The 19,860-nt window shown below is 41.7% G+C and overlaps 1 protein-coding gene across 4 annotated transcripts in view; it reads right to left on the reverse strand.

The window, feature by feature from the left end:
- Nucleotides 1-1,747: 1,747 nt before the first annotated feature.
- The window catches only part of BEND7 (BEN domain containing 7), a 69,543-nt gene continuing 51,430 nt past the window's right edge, over nt 1,748-19,860 (reverse strand). The window contains exons 8-10 of one of the 4 annotated variants that reach the window (XR_012903142.2): nt 11,312-11,362; nt 5,097-5,235; nt 1,748-4,402 (exon numbers count right to left, since the gene is read on the reverse strand). Coding sequence is in view for 3 of the 4 variants with exons in the window: in XM_089778360.1 (XP_089634486.1) it covers nt 5,174-5,235; nt 11,312-11,362 (113 nt within the window). In the remaining variant the exon portion in view is untranslated. Of the gene's footprint in view, nt 5,236-11,311; nt 11,363-19,860 lie in introns of all 4 variants that reach the window. The other 3 variants (XM_089778360.1, XM_014570483.4, XM_006117112.5) reach the window with 3 other exon arrangements.

Raw genomic sequence — 19,860 nt, forward strand, 5'->3', positions numbered from 1 at the left:
TAGTCTGCAGAAGATTGAGGGAGGATAGTAGCCTTCAACTTCCTGAAGGGAGGTTCCAAAGAGGATGGAGAGAGGCTGTTCTCAGTAGTGACCGATGGCAGCACAAGGAGCAGTGGGGGAGGTATTTAGGAAAAACTATGTCACAAGGAGGTGATGAAGCACGGAATGGGTTGCCTAGGGAGGTGGTGGAATCTCCATCCCGAGGTTTTTAAGTACCGGCTTGACAAAAGTACTGGCTGGGATGATTTAGTTCAGCCCTAGGATTCTATGATTCTTAAGTTGGTCTCAGGTGCTGTGCAGTAGATCCCAAGATTTAGAGTTTAGCTTTACGCAGTTTTTCTAATATCCCAATGGCTCAGACAGCCTTTCCTTCTGAACCAACACGCTGAAGGCACTTACATGTCCAATGTTTTTCTTCTTGTCTTGCAATTGATACATTTTTTATAAAGCTCAGGCTCCAATTTCCTTTCATATTATAGAGAGGATATCCTTTTCCTGTGAAGCTGTATGAGGATTTTCCCTCAAAGAAATATCATCTAATGACCTGTAATTAGGTTAAATGAACGTATTAGCCAAAAGACAAGGCACTGGTCACTGATGCTTTAATTGCAGTATATGTTCATTCCCATTACTTTGTTTGCGAGCACTTATACAGCTGTTTCAACTGTGTAAAATGGCAGTCGTGCCATAGGGTTTGATATTTACTTTTTAGCAGATGGCACGACTGACCACCATACATTGGCTTTTAATAGTATAAATGACATCACTGGTAATGTAGCTCAACTCCAATTTAAGTTTTATAAAAATATTTTTAAAAGTTTATATTTCATACTTACATACATTTAAAACCAAAAGATGACAAAAATAAAACAAAATCCAATCACACTGAGACATCAAAGATGTACAGCAGAGGACAATTCAACAAAGTTACTAACGTGTTTGTGATTTGATCCACAAAGTTAAATAAGCATTAATGGTAGGAGTTATGAAATACATTTGATCTGAAAGCAATTTATTTACTTGGCGGACCAAAGTGAACACACAGTTTAATGATTTTTTAAAAGATACAGGCAGTCCCCGACTTACGTGGATCCGACTTACGTCGGATCCCTAGATACGAACGGGGTGAGGCAACTCCCGCACATGCGCAACAGCATTCCCGGGGCTCGCTCACCTGGGTCCTAGGATCCTCCCCCTCCTCGGGCCGGCTCCGACTGGGGTCCCGCAGAGCTGCCGGGCAGAGGAAAAGTGCCTCCCCACGCCCGCTGCCCCCCCCATCCCCCTGCCAGCAACAGGCTGCCCCCTCCCCTGAGCAACAGGCTGCCGAACAGACAAAAGCAGCCTCTCTGCCCCTCCTCCCCTCTATACATGCCGGGCTCCCGGAGCGCAGCAGCATCCCCGGGGCTCGCTCACCTGGGTCCTAGAATCCACCTCCTCCTCCTCTTCGGCCGGCTCCAACTGGCCTCTGCCTGCAGCAGCTGGCCACAGGGACAGGGATCCCGCAGAGCTGCTGGGCAGAGGAAAAGTGCCTCCCCACGCCCGCTGCCCCCCCCCCCCACGGCCTCGCATCCTGCACGCTTCCCCCCTTCCCCTCCAACCAGCAACAGGCTGCCCCCTCCCCTGAGCAACAGGCTGCCGAACAGCAGACAAAAGCAGCCTCTCCGCCCCTCCTCCCCCTATACATGCTGGGCTCCCTGGGCAAACAAAGACTCCACCAAAACAAACAAAGTGCTGGCCTCATTGTGTTAGCAAAAAAAGGACCCTCCTCCTAGAACCCTGGGCGGTGTGTGGAAATAAAGCTATTAGCTCAAAGCATGGTGCAGAGCTGTTTGGTATTTGATGAGTTACTCCTTTAGTCCTGAGTTTGTCACAGGGACAGAAATAGATGTGAAATCTTCTGAACAGGGGAACAGACAGCAAAACAAACATTAGAGGGGAGTTAACCTTTCCCTATGCTATCCAAAACTAAAAAAAATGTTTGGCTAGAGTTTCCCCTACAATATGTACCAGTTCCGACTTGCATACAAATTCAACTTAAGAACAAACCTACAGTCCCTATCTTGTACGTAACCCGGGGACTGCCTGTACTTTACAATTAAGTCACTTAACTGATTCAAGATCTGTACATGCATGCAAAATTTCAGAAGCTCAATACAACCTCTGAGATCTGTAAATGAATCACCATCAGACCCTTTACTACACAATTCTTCACAGTTGCTACTATATAAAAATAGACAATATATGGCTGGCTGCTCTTTTATTTCAATAGGCCACTGTAATTGACTGATTATTACTCAGGAACATGTTTGCACAGGAAATATTTTCTAAAGCTAAACAATGTTTGATGATGGGTGATACAATGGAACTTCAAAATTACAAACACCTCAGGAATGGAGACTGTTTGTAACTCTGAACAAAATGTTATGGTAGATCTTTCAAGTCTAACTGAATGTTGACTGAATACAGCTTTGAAACTTCTCTCTTGAAGAAAAAGGCTGCTTTTAACCACCTTAGTTTACATGAAAACAATCACAAACCCAATTTCCCTTACCTTGTCAATTTTTAAAAAACTTTCCCTCTCTTTTTAGGAGTTTATGTTTAATACAGTACTGTACAGTATTTGTGGGGGTGGTGGTTGGGTCTCTGTTACCATATTGCATATGTCCAGTTCCAAATGTGTAAGTTGACCAATCAATCTGTAATGCTGGTGTTCGTAACTCTGAGGTTCTAGTTATGAAGATGTATGCTGTAGCAGCTACTTTTACATTATGAATACTGGTTTGTCTTTTCTATGTGTTGTTTCCATAGAAGCAGAGCTTAACCTTTTAAGTGAATATTAGAAAGGCATCTAATTTAATTAAAATTATTAAGCATTTCAAGCATGTCAACATTTGATATGTATGAGATTTGATGTAGCTATATTGTTCGATTTGGCAGACAAAACAGTTTAAAATTCAGATACAAAAGCCTTATTGTGGTGTAACCTATAGGTTTTTCCATGAGCTTCCCTGAAATTGCCATTTTTGTACAAGGTTGTTAAAATATTAATAATCATTAAACTAACAAGTACCCTGTTCTAAATAGAGACATCTGGTATATAACACAGAAAACACAAAGTCAATTAAAGTAATTTATTGTGGGTTTTTCTTTTCTGAACTGACAAAGAGGATTTCCCAGAGATTGATAACACAACACAACGTTATACACCATTTCACAACTAGCCCCTTGTTGTTTTATTAAGAACATAGCAATTTAAAAATATCTAAATATTTACATATTAATAAAACATATATACAGAAGATTGAGATGCTTTACCTAAATATGGAATGATTTTTCTAATAAACCCTATAAAAATTGCTGAAGAAAGTCTGAACAGTAGTCACAGTAAGTAAACACAAATGCAATTTTTAAAAATTTACAAAATGCTGATTCCATCAGTTAAGGGTTGTGACATGTACCTGGTAGATTCACTGCACAGACTGTAGATTGCCACAGCCCTGCTCAGAAATCCAGGTCACGGGGGAAGCAGTCTTATCAGACTTTGAAGGAAAAGCTCTTTAAGGTCTGCAGTGCACATTCAATATAGTCCACAATTTTAAAGAGAACATCATTACTTTTAATAGTACATGTGTTTTAAAACAGGAAGAGAAAGGTCAACAGCCTGATTTTCAAAGGTGCTGAGAATCAGTAGTTTCTGTTGGCTTCAGTGTTAGTTGTGAGTATTCAGCAGTTGTGACCATCCGGCCGCTCGTCTTCAGGCTAGTTAATGATTTTGACAAATATTTTTTTTTGAAAAGCAGCAAAAAAAAAAACCCTTTAAATATTTTGAGAAAAATTTTACACTCTGTAAAAGCACTTTGTTAAAACACGTGATAAAAAAGACCAAATAGTTTCAAGGAGAAAGCATCATGATGGGCTGAAAATATACAAAGGAAAACAAAACACAATGGCGAAGTCTACTGAACTCCGTAGCATTACAGGAAACACACATACTATACTCTTAGTTAACTGGCTGGTGATCAATATATTTGTGGAATAAGATACTTTCTATATTTTTCTCTCTATTTTTTTAAAGTGAATTTAGTGCTGGTGAAGGTGCATAGTTAAAGGTGCAGAGGGCAACAGGAGATGTTGCATAAGAAGCAGCAGTGTGGTTTTCCCCACCCTGCCACATCAGTAAGCCTCAGTCCGGACCTGAAGGGACCACACAGAGGGTTGAGAGGGTAGTTAATCTCTTGGTCAAACTAACTCATCCTAACTGCTGAGACTGTCAACAGAAGACAGTAATGATGGTTTATGTAGGTGTATACATGTCCACAGGTCCACATATGTCCACAAGGGCAGTGGTTTTCAAATGATGGTCTGTGGACCAGCAGAGTCCATGAACCCTTTTTCTGGTGGTCTACAAAATAAAATGCGTTGAGAATCAGTCAGCGGGGCATTGTGTGAGGCTGTGGGGAAGAGTGGTCTTATGAAGTAAAAACTCTGGAGAACTACTGCACCAGAAAGTGGCTGAGAACGCCACTCAGTTCACAAATACATTCTGTATATTATCCACTAGGAAACAGATATTGTCAGCACGTACCCTGCTCTAGTCTCCCTATGTCCAAATACAATATGTGCCTTGTTAGTTCAACAGGCAGTTTGTACCATCTTCAAACATAGCGAAATGGTGAACAAAAAGCAAAAATGGGCCTTTCAAACAAACAAGAACAAATCAATCCCCATAACTGAATGTTCTTATTAGCTTCCTCGTCCCATGAAGGGGAAAATTCCATCACAGCTCCCTAAACTGTTAATTTTACTTCTGTATAATTTAAAATGAAATACAATTAGCATGCATACAATCATGTGGGAAAATACAATCATGAATGAAAAACAAAGGCAAATGAATTTATTCAATTGCAGTGGATACCACACTAATTAGGCAATGAATTGGATATTGAAAAAAATCACCTCTAATTATGATGAGAAATCTTGAAACAATTTGGTCGCTTTGTTATCCTATGCTTCATAAAAAAAAGGTGGAACAACCCAAACTTGAAGGGAAAACTGCACGGAACATCCCCCACTTGGAAGCATGCAGAAATGCTTACACAGATCTTGCAGGAATGATGTTCAAACTGAAGGATGTTTATATCTGCTAATGAAACACTGACGTAGAAAGTAAAATTTAAGCAGAAAAATCTAGTTTTGAGTCGACTGGCTTATCTGTCGTGATCTCAAGAATGCTACCTGAAGAAAGAGAGGATTTCAATAAATTAGAAAAAATAAATTATACCACTTCAGTCATTTCCTAAAGTTGTTTTCCAAAGTAACCAACAGAAGTTAAATATTTTGAGACTCAAAGGTAGTATTTGTGAGGTTGCTGAATAATGTGTCTGTGTTTGGATGGCAACTGTTGGATATCAGTTTAGTGTCCAAAAAAGATCCTATTATGTACTGAATGTGTGAATAGAGGTTTTGATACCAAAAACACAGAACACATGAAATAAGGCGTAAAGTGTTAGAATTTTGTACAAACTGAACTACAGTGCTTATATCTTTGAAGTTCTATGGTTCTAAAGAGGTGAACAAAGCACCACATGAATTTCAAACCCACAGTATACATTGGGTTATTTCTTTGGAAAACTTGAAAAATCATGATACTATAAATGCCTATAGCAGAACAAAAACCAGAGATAAATTGTATGATTATATTGCATCTTTTTTAAACCACATTAAAATATATTTTTAAACAGAACAATGGAAGATGGACAGAAGAATTACAACTACAGAAGGAAGAACACAGAACATAGAGGAGACAGACATCAGTCAGTTTAAGAGGCAAATACAACAAGATGAAAAGGTAACTTGTAGAATCATGCACTGAAAGGATAAAGATTACAATAAAGGATTTATATTTAAGGTTTTGAAGAGGTTTCTAAGGTATCATTTTCTTCACATTGTATTCTGAGAGAAAAGGAGGCAGACCATACAGGATTGGCTCATACTTATTTTCTTATCAGCTCTTTCTTTAGTAAGAGATTGTTCCCATCTTTTCACAAAGCTGTATCTCCTGGCACCTGAAGATTGAGACTGGAACTCTTATTAGTGGTCTCAAATTCTTTTACAGCTTGATATTCATTCTAGTACAAAGGAACTATGCAAACTCTTCAGCCCTGCTTAAACCCTTAGCTTGAGGCTAAAGGAGGACCTTGTAGTATCCCTGGATGTACACATCTTTAGTGTATAATGTTTCAGCTAAAGATACATAACAACTGATACTGAGGGTGGATTAGATTTGTTTCCCTGCTTGGTATTTTAGGAAGGTGAGTCAGGCAGAATTAATCCTCATTAATTCCAAATATGCAATGTAAATCATATGCCCGTATCAGAACTCTTGTCATAGCCACTATTCCTTAAGTAGGAAAGTTAAAGATCCAAGAGGGATGCCATATTTTCACTATGCTCAAAATAAATAAAACGTCTATCCAACATCAGCAATGGTCTCCTTAACACTAAGATGTTAATCTGGGTAACTAGCTGCCTGATCTCCCTCCACACCAGTTGGATTTTGGCAAGTCCTAAACAGTCTTCTGCCTATGTTGAAGTGAATACGGGACTGTAAATTTACCAATACTTTCAAGAGCCTAATGACAAAGTTTGAAACAAAACCCAAGTTTTTGATAAGTTCAATTTTAACAGCCATAATTGTTCCACTTCACTTTAAAGGCCCCCCAATTTATTACACCAATTAAGCAGAAGGGAATAATTTACATCAAAGATACCTTTTAAACCACACCATGATTTGTTCTCATAGAAAATGAATAACTTGGCTAGGCAAAAAATCCTTCCTTAGTTTTAGAATTTAAAAATAATGAAAAATAATTAAACATTTGGATGTCATATTATCTTAACACAAGAAATCATAAGTCCAAAATTTCATTAACTCTGAGCACAAAGGCTGAGCGATTTATATGTATACTGGGAGTCCTCAGCCTGTATCTCCCATGTTCAGATTAAAATATATATATATATATATATACATACACACACACACACACACACACACACACACACACACACACACACACACACACACACACACACACACACACACACACACACACCGCAGAGACAAAGGAAGGAATAATGGACACCCTCTGAGTCTTCCCTCTGTGCAGATTAAAGACATTTGATTTTTCCATATTTATCCAAACTTTATTCAATGCATCTGTTCTGGACTCTCTCGCTTCTAAATTTTGTCCAGTTCTTAGATACCAAGGTAATAAACGTTTTAAATATATACAGTTAAGCGTTGTTGCTCCTAGTCCCACTTCCTGCAGTAGTCTTTTCAAGTAATCCCATTCAATCTGTGTGTCAAGGGATTTCTCTGCATCATGGAAGACAAACATGATAGTTTGCCCTTGGCCATTATTGATTTATTATTTGTCTTACAGCACTCCTTTGAGGTCCCATCAGAGATCAAAGCCAATTGTACTGGGCACTGAACAAACACATAATAGGAGACTACCGAGAGCAAAGAGCATGCAATTTAAACACACAAGACCAGATGAACAGATCACATCCAAGATTTCCGTAAATGATCCACCAATGATATCCCTTTTAAAGGAATCTTATCTACAGGTAAGGATTGCTGTAAAGATTATTTCTTCCGTCTTTTACCAGCCTCCTTGATTGAAGGTGTCTATTTTGGCATCCAACTTCAGTAACCTTTATTATAATTACCAAAATTATATTGTCTGTATATCACTTAATATATCATTCTTGGGATTGAATAATTGTAACTATTTTTAGGGCTGTTAAGCAATAAAAAAATTTAATTACGATTAATTGTGTTGGTCTCCTCTTTGAAACGCCGTGGTGGCGTTTCAACGGGACAGCGCTACATGGAGCCTGGGATCAGCTAGAATCCATCCACCGTGGCACCTCAAAGGGGCAGCACAACACGGCGCCCAGGATCAGCTGGAGTGCCCAGCTGACCCTGGGTTCCATTGCCACCGCTTCTGGCATTTCAAAGGGGCAGCTGGGGACTTCCCACTTGATCCTGGCCTCTGTGCGGCAGCGGAACCTGGGGTCAGCTGTGGACTCCTCAGCTGACCCAGATTCTGGGGAAATGCCGCGCAGAGCCTGGGATCAGCTGGGGAGTCCTTAGCTGACCCAGTCTCCAGGGCTGCCCCTTTCAAACACTGTCTCCACGTGCGTTTGAAAGGAGCAGCCCTGGAGCCCAGGGTCAGCTGGGGAATCCCCAGCTGATCCTGGGCTCTGCGCGGCATCTCCCCAGAACCCAGGGTTAGCTGGGGAGTCCCCAGCTGACCCCGGGCTCCACTGCCCCTTTGAAACAAACGGAGGCAGCGTTTCTAAGGGGCAGCCGCTGCACAGCTGATCCCCAACTCAGCTGTGAGGCAGCTGCTCCTTTGAAACGCCACCTCTGCTTGTTCCAAAGGGGCAGTGGAGTTTAGGGGCAGCTGGGGAGTTCCCAGCTGATCCTGGGCTCCGTGTTGCGCTGCCCCGTTGAAGCACCGCAGCGGCACCTCAAAGGGGACAGCGCAGCATTAACGCCTGTAACTAATGTATTAAAAAATTTAATGCGTTAATCCTGGACTGCGTTAATCGCAGGCGTTAACGCATGTTAATTGACAGCTCTACTATTGATACAATTTCTGAAGAGTCACTTGTACATATATAATAATGTGTGTAATTGAAATGCTTGGCTGAAAGCCTTTGGAGTGCACCTTTTATTCTCTCTCAAAAAGAAAATGATTGTTGGGACTATTGCAGGGCATATCTACACAGTAGGGCAAAAGTCAAATTAAGATATGTATCTTCAGCTATGTTGACTGCGTAGCTGAAATCGAAATAGCTTAATTCAGCTTTTGGCGCTGTCTACACAGCAGGAAATCAAAGAAAGAACACTCTTCCTTCAACTTCCCTTTTTCCTCGTGAAATGAGGGTTACAGGAGTCAAAGTAAGAAATCCTCCATCTCAACATTATTTCAAAATAATGGCTTCCTGTGTTGACACGCGCTATGTTATTTCGAAATAACATCAGTTATTCTGAAATAATGCTGCTGTGTAGAAATAGCTTCATTTATTTAGGGATCTGCTTAGAGATCCCAGGGAGAAATATACTCTGCAAGACAGATCTTAAGCCTTAAAACTGAGCACACACACGCATGTGCAGAGCATACGGGCATGCAGTTTGCATGCATTCAAAAATACACATTGCAAATCTTGCCGAAGAGAGAATAGAATTCCCAGAATGGAAATCATCTCTCTTTACTAATATGGCGGTCTTAATGCATTATATTAATGTTTTCCAATAATATAAGATGTGATATACTAAAAAAACTACATTAGAGGAAATGATAAAATAATAAAATAATTCTGGTACTGAATAAAATTACAAGAGAAATGAAGAGATAACACTGCATAGTAACATAACATTTATTAGGGTTCTCCTTTACTAGAATTGCTTCCATCCCTATTAACAGAAACACAGGAGATCACTTGGAAGAGACTTTTAAAACCAGACCTTCCTGCATCTGTTATCAAAACAGTACCACGAAATGTACAGTGGATAGCTAAGAAAGCAGCCCTGTAGCTCCTATCACAGTCAGCATGTGCCCCCAGTACTCCATGAACAAGACTACAGGACAACTGCTTCACTGGTCCTACTCCTGAGTAACTCCAGATGGTTTGAAAACAAGATTTCAACCACCAATACCTCACTGCTAGCAGTTTGTGCTAGGACAAATGTTGCAATACTGCGCTCATGACCACCATGGAGTATATAATAGCTCCGTGTGAAACTGCTGTCAAAGTACTACCCTGGATATAGCAAGCTGCTACCCTACACTTATTCTTCACAGACATTGCATGACTAATATCCAAGGAATCTTTTTCATTAGTGTTCATTATATTATACTGATCTGAGAGAAACTAAACCCAAGATCCTGATCATTCAAGACTTTTACCACATTTTTCTCATGTCTAGAGTTACTAAGCTGCATTTTGGTGAAATTTTAAACACACAGGTAATTACCATCTATATGGTGAAGATTCTCAAAAATGATCAGTGATTCTGGAGGCCCAACTTGGAACACATCAGAAGGTATGTGCTCAGCACTTTCTAACTATCAGGTAAGTCCTGGTAGGGTCTCATGTTCAGCACTCAAAATCACTAGAAAACTCTTGGCCTACCTACTTCCAACTGGAAGTTTTAATTGCATATGGAAATCTTAATCAGCTACTGCCCTAGACTGTTGCATGATACTGCTGTTTGCTAAAAAATAACTGTCATGTTTGATTTGAGGGCAGATGAATTTTGAGGGACTGTAGTGAGGCTAAAAGTGATCCTTTCTTATCAGATAAAGAACTTTGTAATCTGTTTGTAAACCTACGATATTATTGCTAGTAGTACATCAATGCAGACCTCAAGCACATGATGATACAAACTGCTGTGCCAGTACTTGGAAGTAATTTTGTGTCACGAATTTTGAAAGTATCCAGAAATATAATGAATGAGCACAAAATGTTATTTGGAGTTAGGGATGTAAGTGACTAATTGACTAGTTGCTTCCTCCCCTTGCTGCCTCTGTATCAGAGGCAGTAACAGGGGGGAAGCAGGAGCCGATGCTAGGAGAAACCTAGCTTAAAAGTTGGTTCCCCCAAGCACCGTCTCTGCGTGGGGTGGCAGCGGAGGCAGAGGCACAGCGGGAAATGGCTTGAGAGGGGACTCAAGCAGTCCCCGCTTGCGCCGGTCTGCTTGCTGTGCCTCTGCCTTTGATATGTAGCAAGCGCCCCCCGCAGGGCTCTTGCCACATTTCAAATTCAGAGGCAGCGCAGAGGGAATCTGGGGCGAGTGGAGACTCAAGCAGTCTCCACTCACCCTAGGTTTGCTGTTGCACCTCTGCCTTTTAAATATGGCAGAGGTGCATCGGGGATAGAGAGTGCCCCGCCTCACCCCTTATAAACTAATTGAGTAGTCGGTGGAAATTCCATTGACTACTCGATTAGCTGATTAACTTCCCTATCTGGGGTCAGGACAATTACTTACTTGTTTGTGTCACTTAGTCATTACAGTGAAACTAGAGGTTTTATGAACAGGAAATCAAGGAAGAAATAGTGTAATTTTGGTACATGTTCTGTCTCCTTTTTTCATAAAGACAGGACACTCAAAACTTGGACATCTGGTCCTTGTGTACAGATTACCCAGACTGTACATGCAATATCTAGAATATTGAAAACTGCTTTATACATAAATAAAAACAATGGAACCAGATTAAAAAAACGTAATGCATTTTACCTGTTTGTAGTAGAGAAATGTCTGGTTTCTCATCGCAGTCAGTCGCCTCTGCTGATTACAAATATAAACAAGAAATCTCATTACTTTTACTGAATACAGGAATATGATTAAAAAGCTACATACTGTAGAATGCTTTTGCATTTTCTATCTACTCTTCTCAGCTGCAATTTGCTAGCATCCAGTTACACAGTCATTGCTTGTGTGGAAATGTCATATAATAAAAATGCAAACTTAGAAAAGGTATTAATTTGTAGTTATGCCAGGCATTAGGTTGGAGTAATACACTATTCCTTTGAAGAGCTCAAACTCCTGCTGCTATAAAAAGCTTGCAGTCATTTTGTAAAATTAACTGAACAACTGTCATTCCAGATCAGGCTTCATAGGAAGGTGCAAGAATCCCCAAATGTGACCCTTCTGTTAAAAAAAGGATTTTTCCCCTTAATTCTCATCAGTTTGTGCAGAGTGTCTGTTACAATAAACACTGTTACAGACACTAGAGCTGGGGTTGGGGGTCCTTGCTCTGCCCCAGTGGGATCAGCCTGGTGGGGAGGCTGGGCTGCTCTCCTGTCCTTCGTGGCCTGGCCAGAGGACTGGGCAAACCTGAGCCAGCATTATCCCCAGCTGCAGGGGAGGGTGTGGCTGGGGGCCTGGGAGCTGCCCTGCGCTGGGGGGGAAGGGTGAGCCAGGCACTGTCCCCCATGTAAGGTGTTGAAAGCAGGAAGCACCACATCTCCAGTGTGCCAACCCTCCCTCCCCACCAGACTGAGAGCCCCATGTGCCAGCATCATGCCCCCCCAGGGGCAGGCCCAGAGGTGCCCTGCACATGCAGCCCCCTTGCCTGGGGCCAGTTGCTACAGAGTCAGCTGCTCTTCCCTATTGGCTCCTGCCCTGGGGAAGCTGGTAACCAACCTCCCTACCCTCAGCTCGTGCCAGCTCTAGGCCTGAGGAAGCTGGAGGCAACTACCCAGCTGTTCCTGGGGCAGGACTCAAACCCATGACTCCAGATTCCGGAGGCCGGCACTTTATTCATTAGGCCACTGGAGGACCCACCCAAGATTGCTCAAGTCTTCCAGTGTATTCTCAAATGTTCTGTGACAGACAGCATGACAGACACCTCTCCTTTTATAATAGTATAGATACAGATACCACTCCTTATACATTGATATTTAATATTTTTCCCCACAGAGGATTGTGGTCATAAAGCAATGGGTACATTGCCACTGTAGTGTGCCCCCAAATTAGCAGATGTCAGAAACTGGCCAAAGTACTATAGATACACAGGACAACCAAATTCAATGCAGGTCTTTCATTGAGATGTTTGTGCAGATTAACTTTAACAGGGACCCACATGCAGAGATTTTGCACTGTTCTGTATGTAAACTGTCATCCCAACTTGTGATGGAACATGTAGCTCTGAAGTAGAAACAAACGTTATTCAGTTAGAACAGCTCAAGGCAAGTCATTTCATTTCAGAAGCAAGGACAGCACCATAAATTGGTAATAGCGGCTTTTTCTCTCTGGGTTACTGGTTCAAATCCAAGCCAGACAGGCAATAATGGAAAGCCGCTGTTTCCTAATTGCTATTGGGTGAGCAATGTGATAAGAGATAGTGCTGTGAAGTGAGCAGGACATCAGAAACCGTGACAATGCATATGGTATAAAAAAATCTACAAGGCCCATGTCCAGTTTCTAGGGTAGTCTATGTTTACAAACAAAGCCAGAATACTGGCACAGATGGGCAGCCCTACTGGAAGTCTCAACAGAGACTCCTGAACTAGCTACAAAGACTGAAATTTCTATGCAGTAGATCTGGACACTCCAGGTCAGAGTTGGTGCACACTGGCTGGTGGCCGAACCAGGGGGAAAGGACACTACTTCTGCTGCACCCATTCTTTGAGCAGATAAAGCACTTGTGTCTTCAGTTTTGTCAGAAAGCATCAAACTCTTAAAAACAAGACTTACTTTATTTTTTAAGCAGCTGAAGATCTTAAAGCACTATGACCTGCTCAGAACCAACATTAAACAGCATATTTCTGGGCCCTTGCCCAGTGGGCTCCCTTGCTTCCCAACAGAAGAGGTTTCAGATGACTATCGGGGAAGCATGTCAAGCTAAGTGCAAGTTCACAAGTTAATAACAGACACCTTGATCCTGCAAATGCTGAGGTAGGTCACCCTTCCACATTCTATTCTAAACAGGAAGATGTGGTTTACCTTCAAACACCACTCCTATAAAACTGAGCCAAATCTTACTTGTCTTGACTTCATGGTTAAGCAGGATTAGATACTCTAATGGGAATTTTGAAACCCTTTTGTATTCTTTGTTTATAAAGTATTTGTTGATTACAGCAAACACCCCTGTAGCCATGTCCTTCAGACCTTTTTCCAAAATCATTTCACTGCTGCTAATGTGCTTGTTTGGCAAATGTGCACCTGATATTTTGCTGCTTGCACAGATGCATGTATGTGCAGGAATGAAGGGGTTAATAGAGAGGATGCCCTTATTAGTACTGCTGTCTTCACTCTCCTTAATCTAGATAAAATACTGACCTGGAAAGCATGATGTTCCTTCTGTGATTCCCATCCAACATACTATCTGCCCTTGCATCTGCTACTACACATAAATCAGCACTAGCAAGAATCTGCTATCTCACAAGAGACAGATGCCTTGTGTATTAATTACCTCAAAGAGAGAACCAGAGAAATCAGAGGGCACAGAGGAAGGGCAAAGACAAAAGAGGGGGAGAAGAATACCACAAGAGACATAGGGAAATACGTTAACGGCAGAGTGGAGACCTCAGTACATGGGTGGGAGAGACAGCACAGTCCAGCAAGGATTTAATATTTTTTAATTGTTTTCCTCTCACCTCCAGCATCTTGCATTATTTTCAAACATTGCCTGATTACAAACAATAGTAAAATGACGCAACTATTATAATCAGATCAGGTGACTACTTTATACCACTTAGACCTGAAAAGTGAGAGCACATTTCAAGGTGCTGCTTCATTTTCCTTTATTATGTATGGTCCTTACAGGCTTTTGAGTTACATACAGTAAAATCATATTGCATGAAGAGCTCTTTCTTACTCTTTGCTTTAGAAGCATTTAGTCATACTGTACCAGCATTCCTATCTATACGGAGGCTTTTAGCATCATGCTGCCATTAAGGAATAATGATTCATTTCCTTTTCAAGACATGAAAAGGGAGGAAAGACTTACCACAAGAGATGTGTGGCTGCCTCATTTTTTATAGGAGATAGAGTAGAATTGCCTGGTTTGGATACTAGTTTTGGATGTAGAGATGATGAGAACTGCAGGGCTGTTTCCTGCTGGCATTAGCCCATTCATGACCCTCCTTAAATCTTTGTGCCAACAGCTGTGTCTCTGGCTGTGTTGTCACTTGCTGGTCTACTAGCCACCTACCCATAGTCCCCTTTTATACCGTGGAAAGACAACACAATGAAAGCTACTGCTGGTCAGGGCAGCAATAAATCACAGTGCAACTGTAATTTATCCTGTTCTACAAAGAGAAATGTGTACATCTGCTTTTCCCTCAACTTTATGCCCCTCTTTCCTGGGCCACATTTCCTCCCTGCCCAACAGTTGCAGAGAGCTGAGACTAGATGTTGTGGAGGGGACAGTGTTGGCAATATGTTCCAGTGTCTCAGAATGCATGTCACACATGGATTTTTGGTTTTGGCCATGCCAATTGCATGAAGTGGAACCAATATTTAAGGGTGGAGAATATTATTGTGCTATTTAATTTTAATTATACCATCTATGTGTAACATTAACTTCACAGTCTTCCCCCTCTTGTGACAGCTAACTTGTGAAATTTTGAAAAGACTGAATAAGGCCAATAAAAATTTAATGGCAATGACAGCTTTATTCTCTGATCTAACAAATTAAAAGAAAAAAACCAAGTCTCAGATCTGAGGCAATAATCTAATGAAACTGAGAAAAATCCAAAGCAAAATAAGACTATTTCTAGTTATGAAAAAATGGTATAGCTGATGCTAAACTTCAATTAATTTTAATTTGTATTAGGATAACAACCTTTCAAAATCTACCCAGGGAAGTTTTTTCTAGAGAGAGCAGGAGTTTCTTAAAAGCAGTTTGCTGATTAGCCTTCCCAGTCAGAGACTATTCTGTGTTTAATTCTATGAACTGAGTCAAATACGATAAATAAGGTTGAAACTGGACAACATCTACGATCCTGTGATCAGAATATCATTTAATCTGAAAATACTCAAGAGGGTAAATACTAAAGAAAGCAGCACTAAAGGCAGAGATCCTTCCCATCCATTTGCTGGAGTTCTCAAACTAATACTGTCACAGATGGCTAGGGGAATACACTGGTGTTTATACCATTAGCTTATCAAATTATCAAACCACAGGATTCAGCACGGAAGATTACTCATAAACATAATGTGTCATCATGTGGACATGCAAATAGCTACTTGGCCTACATAGAAAAACCCAGTCGTAGGGTAGACTGAATGCATCAGAGGATTGGTAATGGAATAGAGAGCCTTTCCCTTCCAACTCAGCAGCCCACATCAGTAGGAGCCAAATGGGTTTTGGTGGCATTTGTGAAATACAGAAGTGGTCTCAAGTTTGACCACACAGAGTCTGTGCACCAGCTTAACTAGAAACTGATGTAGTTAAATTGGTGTAACCCACCAAAGTGGAACTCTTATCAGTTTAACAAAAGTCTTAAACTCACTTGCAAACAAGATCTTTAGGCACCTTGATACTTAGGATATGTCTTCATGGTGAATTAGTGCAAAATAAGAACATCCATACATGGAGTTAACCAGGAACAGCTGTTCTTTAACTATTTAGCCTACCTTAAATTGAATCTACTTTTCTATGCAGACAATCCCTCAGGCTGATCTACAATGCTTATGCACCTGTTTATGGGTACAGTTATACCAATACAAAAAGTGTCTTATAGCTTACTCCTATTCAAGTATACTATAGGGCAGGGGTGGGCAATAATTTTTTAAAAGGGGGTCACTTCAGAAATTTCTGAAGTGGCCCCAGACCACCCCACATGGGGCGGGGCCTCAAACAGAAGGGGTGGAGCCAGGATACTTGTTGTGCTCCCCCCACACCCTGATTAACCTGCGGTGGAGGAGCAGAAGTCTTTCACCTACCTCCCGCCACCCCCAGGGAGAAACACCAGATGTTTTAAAACAGCTCGCATTTCCTCTAGACGCCTAGCGGGAGGAGACCTCATGAGCCCTTCCTGCCCTCAGGCCAATCACAGTCTAGGGGTGAGGGAGTGTGCGAAGTGTCCTCGCCCCCGCGGAAGCTAGAGACACATGCTGGCTGTTTTAAAACAGCACACGTGTCTCTCTAGCTACTGCACACCGCTGGCAGGGCAGGGAAAGGACGCAAGAGATTTTGTGCACTCCCTCCCCCAGGCCTTGATTGGCCTGGGGGCGGAGAGTGTGCAAAGTTCCCCCAGCCACCAAAGGCGTGCAGCTGCTAGAGATAAAAGCTGAATGTTTTAAAACAGCCAGCATGTCTCTCTAGCCACCGCACACTCTTGCGGGTGCGAGGAGACTTCACACACTCCCCCACTCCCAGGCCCTGATTGGCTTGGGGTGGGGGAGCAGCAGGGCAGCCGCAGGCCAGATCCACCAGCTTGGCAGGCAGGATCTGGCCCATAGAGGGCCCTTTGCCCACCACTGCTATAGGGTCATACTGGTATAACTATATCTTCTTCTGTACCGATACAGCTAAAGTATTACAAAAACTGAGTGCATACCAGTGCTTAAACTGATTTAAGAGTGTCTGCACAAGAAGTTGCATAAACTAACATAAAAATCAGGTGGGTGAGGTAATATAGTTTACTGGACCAATTTCTGTTGGTGAAAAAACACACTTTTCAAGAAACCAGGATTTCCTGAACTCCCTATGCTGGCCTTCAAACAGTACCTGCAGCCTCCCTGAGCTTACCTTCAGAAGTAAGGTACCCACAGACTTGGGCACAGCAATTAAAAGTAGCACTTGCCAGAGCAACATGTGAGAAACCTGCAGCCATATTTCTGCTGCTATGATAATCAATACTCCTCACAACATGCCTTTCAAGATCCATGGTCCTATCCATGACTATCACAAGGTGGTGTGCTGCATCCAGTGTGTCAAATGCACAAAGAACACTACTATGTGGGTGAATCTGGACAATCACTATATGCTCGAATGAACTCAGAGAAAAATGATAAAAGAGAAACACATTATTCCCTAGGGGGCCAACATTTTTCACAAAATGATCATACTATAGCTGAGTCTCTGTTCTCAAAGCAAACCTGCACAATATCTTCAAAAGACAAGCTGGGGAGCTTAAATTCCAACTTTGCTAGACACCTAAAATAACGGTCTCAATAGAGACACCATCTCATGACAACAGTTTGTAAGCCACTCTCTCCTCTTGCAATGTTGCAAAGATGTTAATTGTCAACTTCATTTTGAATGGTTTCTTGCAACTTGTGTGCCTTATGCTTAACAATCTGTTCCACCTTATTGCCTAAAACTGTGACACTCTGATTACCTTTCCCAATCCTGAAGAAGAGCTCTGTGGAGCTAAAGAACTTGTCTCTCTTACCAACTGAAGTTGGGGCAATAAAATATATTACCTCATCCACCTTGTCATTCTAATATCCTGGGGACAACATGCTACAGCAACAGTGCAGATTTAAAAACCACACTTCAAAATTACACTGGTGCAACTGGGGCACACTTAAATCAATGGGAATTAGAAACCTAAATACCTGTGAGGATACGGGCCTGAGAATGCAGATTTAGACTGCAGTTTGTGAAAGCATCCCCATCACAAATCATGGTGATCTCTCCAAGGAAGGTGGAGTGTGAGGGAAGCTTGCACAACCACCAACAGATACATATTGGTACACGCTAATAATGGATTTCAGCCTCTGGATATGCCAAATAGACCCATTCATTTCCCAAGCATTACTTTCATTATGCAAAGTTTTAAAGTAAAAATAAAGAGAACTGGTTTCAAAACAGGGAGCAGCATTTTGAAATTAGCCCCAAGCTCAGGAGGCATAATAATTTTTGTTGAGGGGCCACTCTAAGATTTTGGAAAGTGGTCAAGTGCTGCAGTTTTCTGTAGAAGAAACCCTAACCGTTACCCGCTCCCTCCCTCCAGAGCAGAGAACCACACAGAACAGCCCGCCACTGAAAATAGCAGCAGCAGCTGTGCCTGAAGGTCCCAGTAGGATGGTCCACAGACTGGATCCAGTGGTTTGGCAAGCTGAATCCAGCCCAGAGGACGTATTTTTCCCACCTCTGTCCAAGGTGCTACAACTCTGCTTTGAGAACTCTTTTGAAAGCATGTACTGCTAGGAAAATTATTACATAGTTCTGTGATGATGTCAGAACTGAGGATGAAGTAAATAATGAAAAACAAAAGCAATCAATCACATACAGAAGATGAAATCCTGACCTCACTGAAGTGAATGGGGGGTTTTGTCATTAACTTGAAAGCAGATAGAATTTCACTCCAGACCTACATCTCCTCTCATTTATTTTACTTCAACTCCATTGACTTCAGTGATATTACTCCTGATTTATAAATGTAAAGAGTACATAGAGTTTTCAGTTTTAGAACCAGTATATTTCAATTATGGGTTGACATACTCATTCAGTATACTGGGCTCAGTTTCACTCATCTCTTCATAAGGAACCTATTACTGCTCAGGCTGAGATGCAGCATTCTAAAGTTAGGCTTGCTGATACTGATAAAAGAGCAGAGATGGGAGAGATTCTTGGGTAGCCCCTCAAGAGAACCTGTAAAGCCATTGCTTACAGGAGAGCTGCAGCGCTAACTACCATCCTGGAGAGGCACACCAAAAAAAGCAAACAGGAACACTGCTGAATATTCAAAACAAACTAACCCAAATTAGGCCAATGGAGTTATTCAGAAAAGGTCTTCTGCATCTCTTCAGACACCCCAAGGACTCCGTCTTTCTCCCTGTCCCCAAACTGCACATATGTATCTATAAATCTTAATGTCATTGAAGAACTGTACCACAGTACAATTCTTCCAGTTAAAGAGGAACAGGTAGCCTTCTGAAGCCTCAATCAATGGAAAAAGAGGGTACTGCTTTGCAATGACAAGCAAACTGATGTTTCTCACTAGCAAGCTTACCTCATAACTTCATATTTAAGGGCACACAGAGTTGGCTTGATAGTTTAAGAATCTGGTAGATCACCTTTTTGAAGAGGGGGATTCTTTCATGCGACTACACAATCTGCACCTCTTTCCTCCTTTTTGTTTCTATTTCTTCTTCCTTCCCTCTTCCTTTATACTAGGGCTGTTATATTGTTGTTGTTCGTCCATCGTAGTCGATGAAGACCTCAACACCACTAAGTGCTTTGAGACTGGATACTGTGTGTCCGAAGATGACTTATCAGGCCAATTCGGGCACCAAATGTCCTGGAACATGTCGGGCAGACATGTGTAGGCATTGCAATCGTTGAGCTGGTAGCTTTGGACTTGCGCAGCACGTGCTTGTGTTGT

Source organism: Pelodiscus sinensis, chromosome 1, assembly GCF_052426305.1.
Source record: "Pelodiscus sinensis isolate ZL-2025 chromosome 1, ASM5242630v1, whole genome shotgun sequence".
In the NCBI taxonomy this organism is placed as follows: domain Eukaryota; kingdom Metazoa; phylum Chordata; order Testudines; family Trionychidae; genus Pelodiscus; species Pelodiscus sinensis.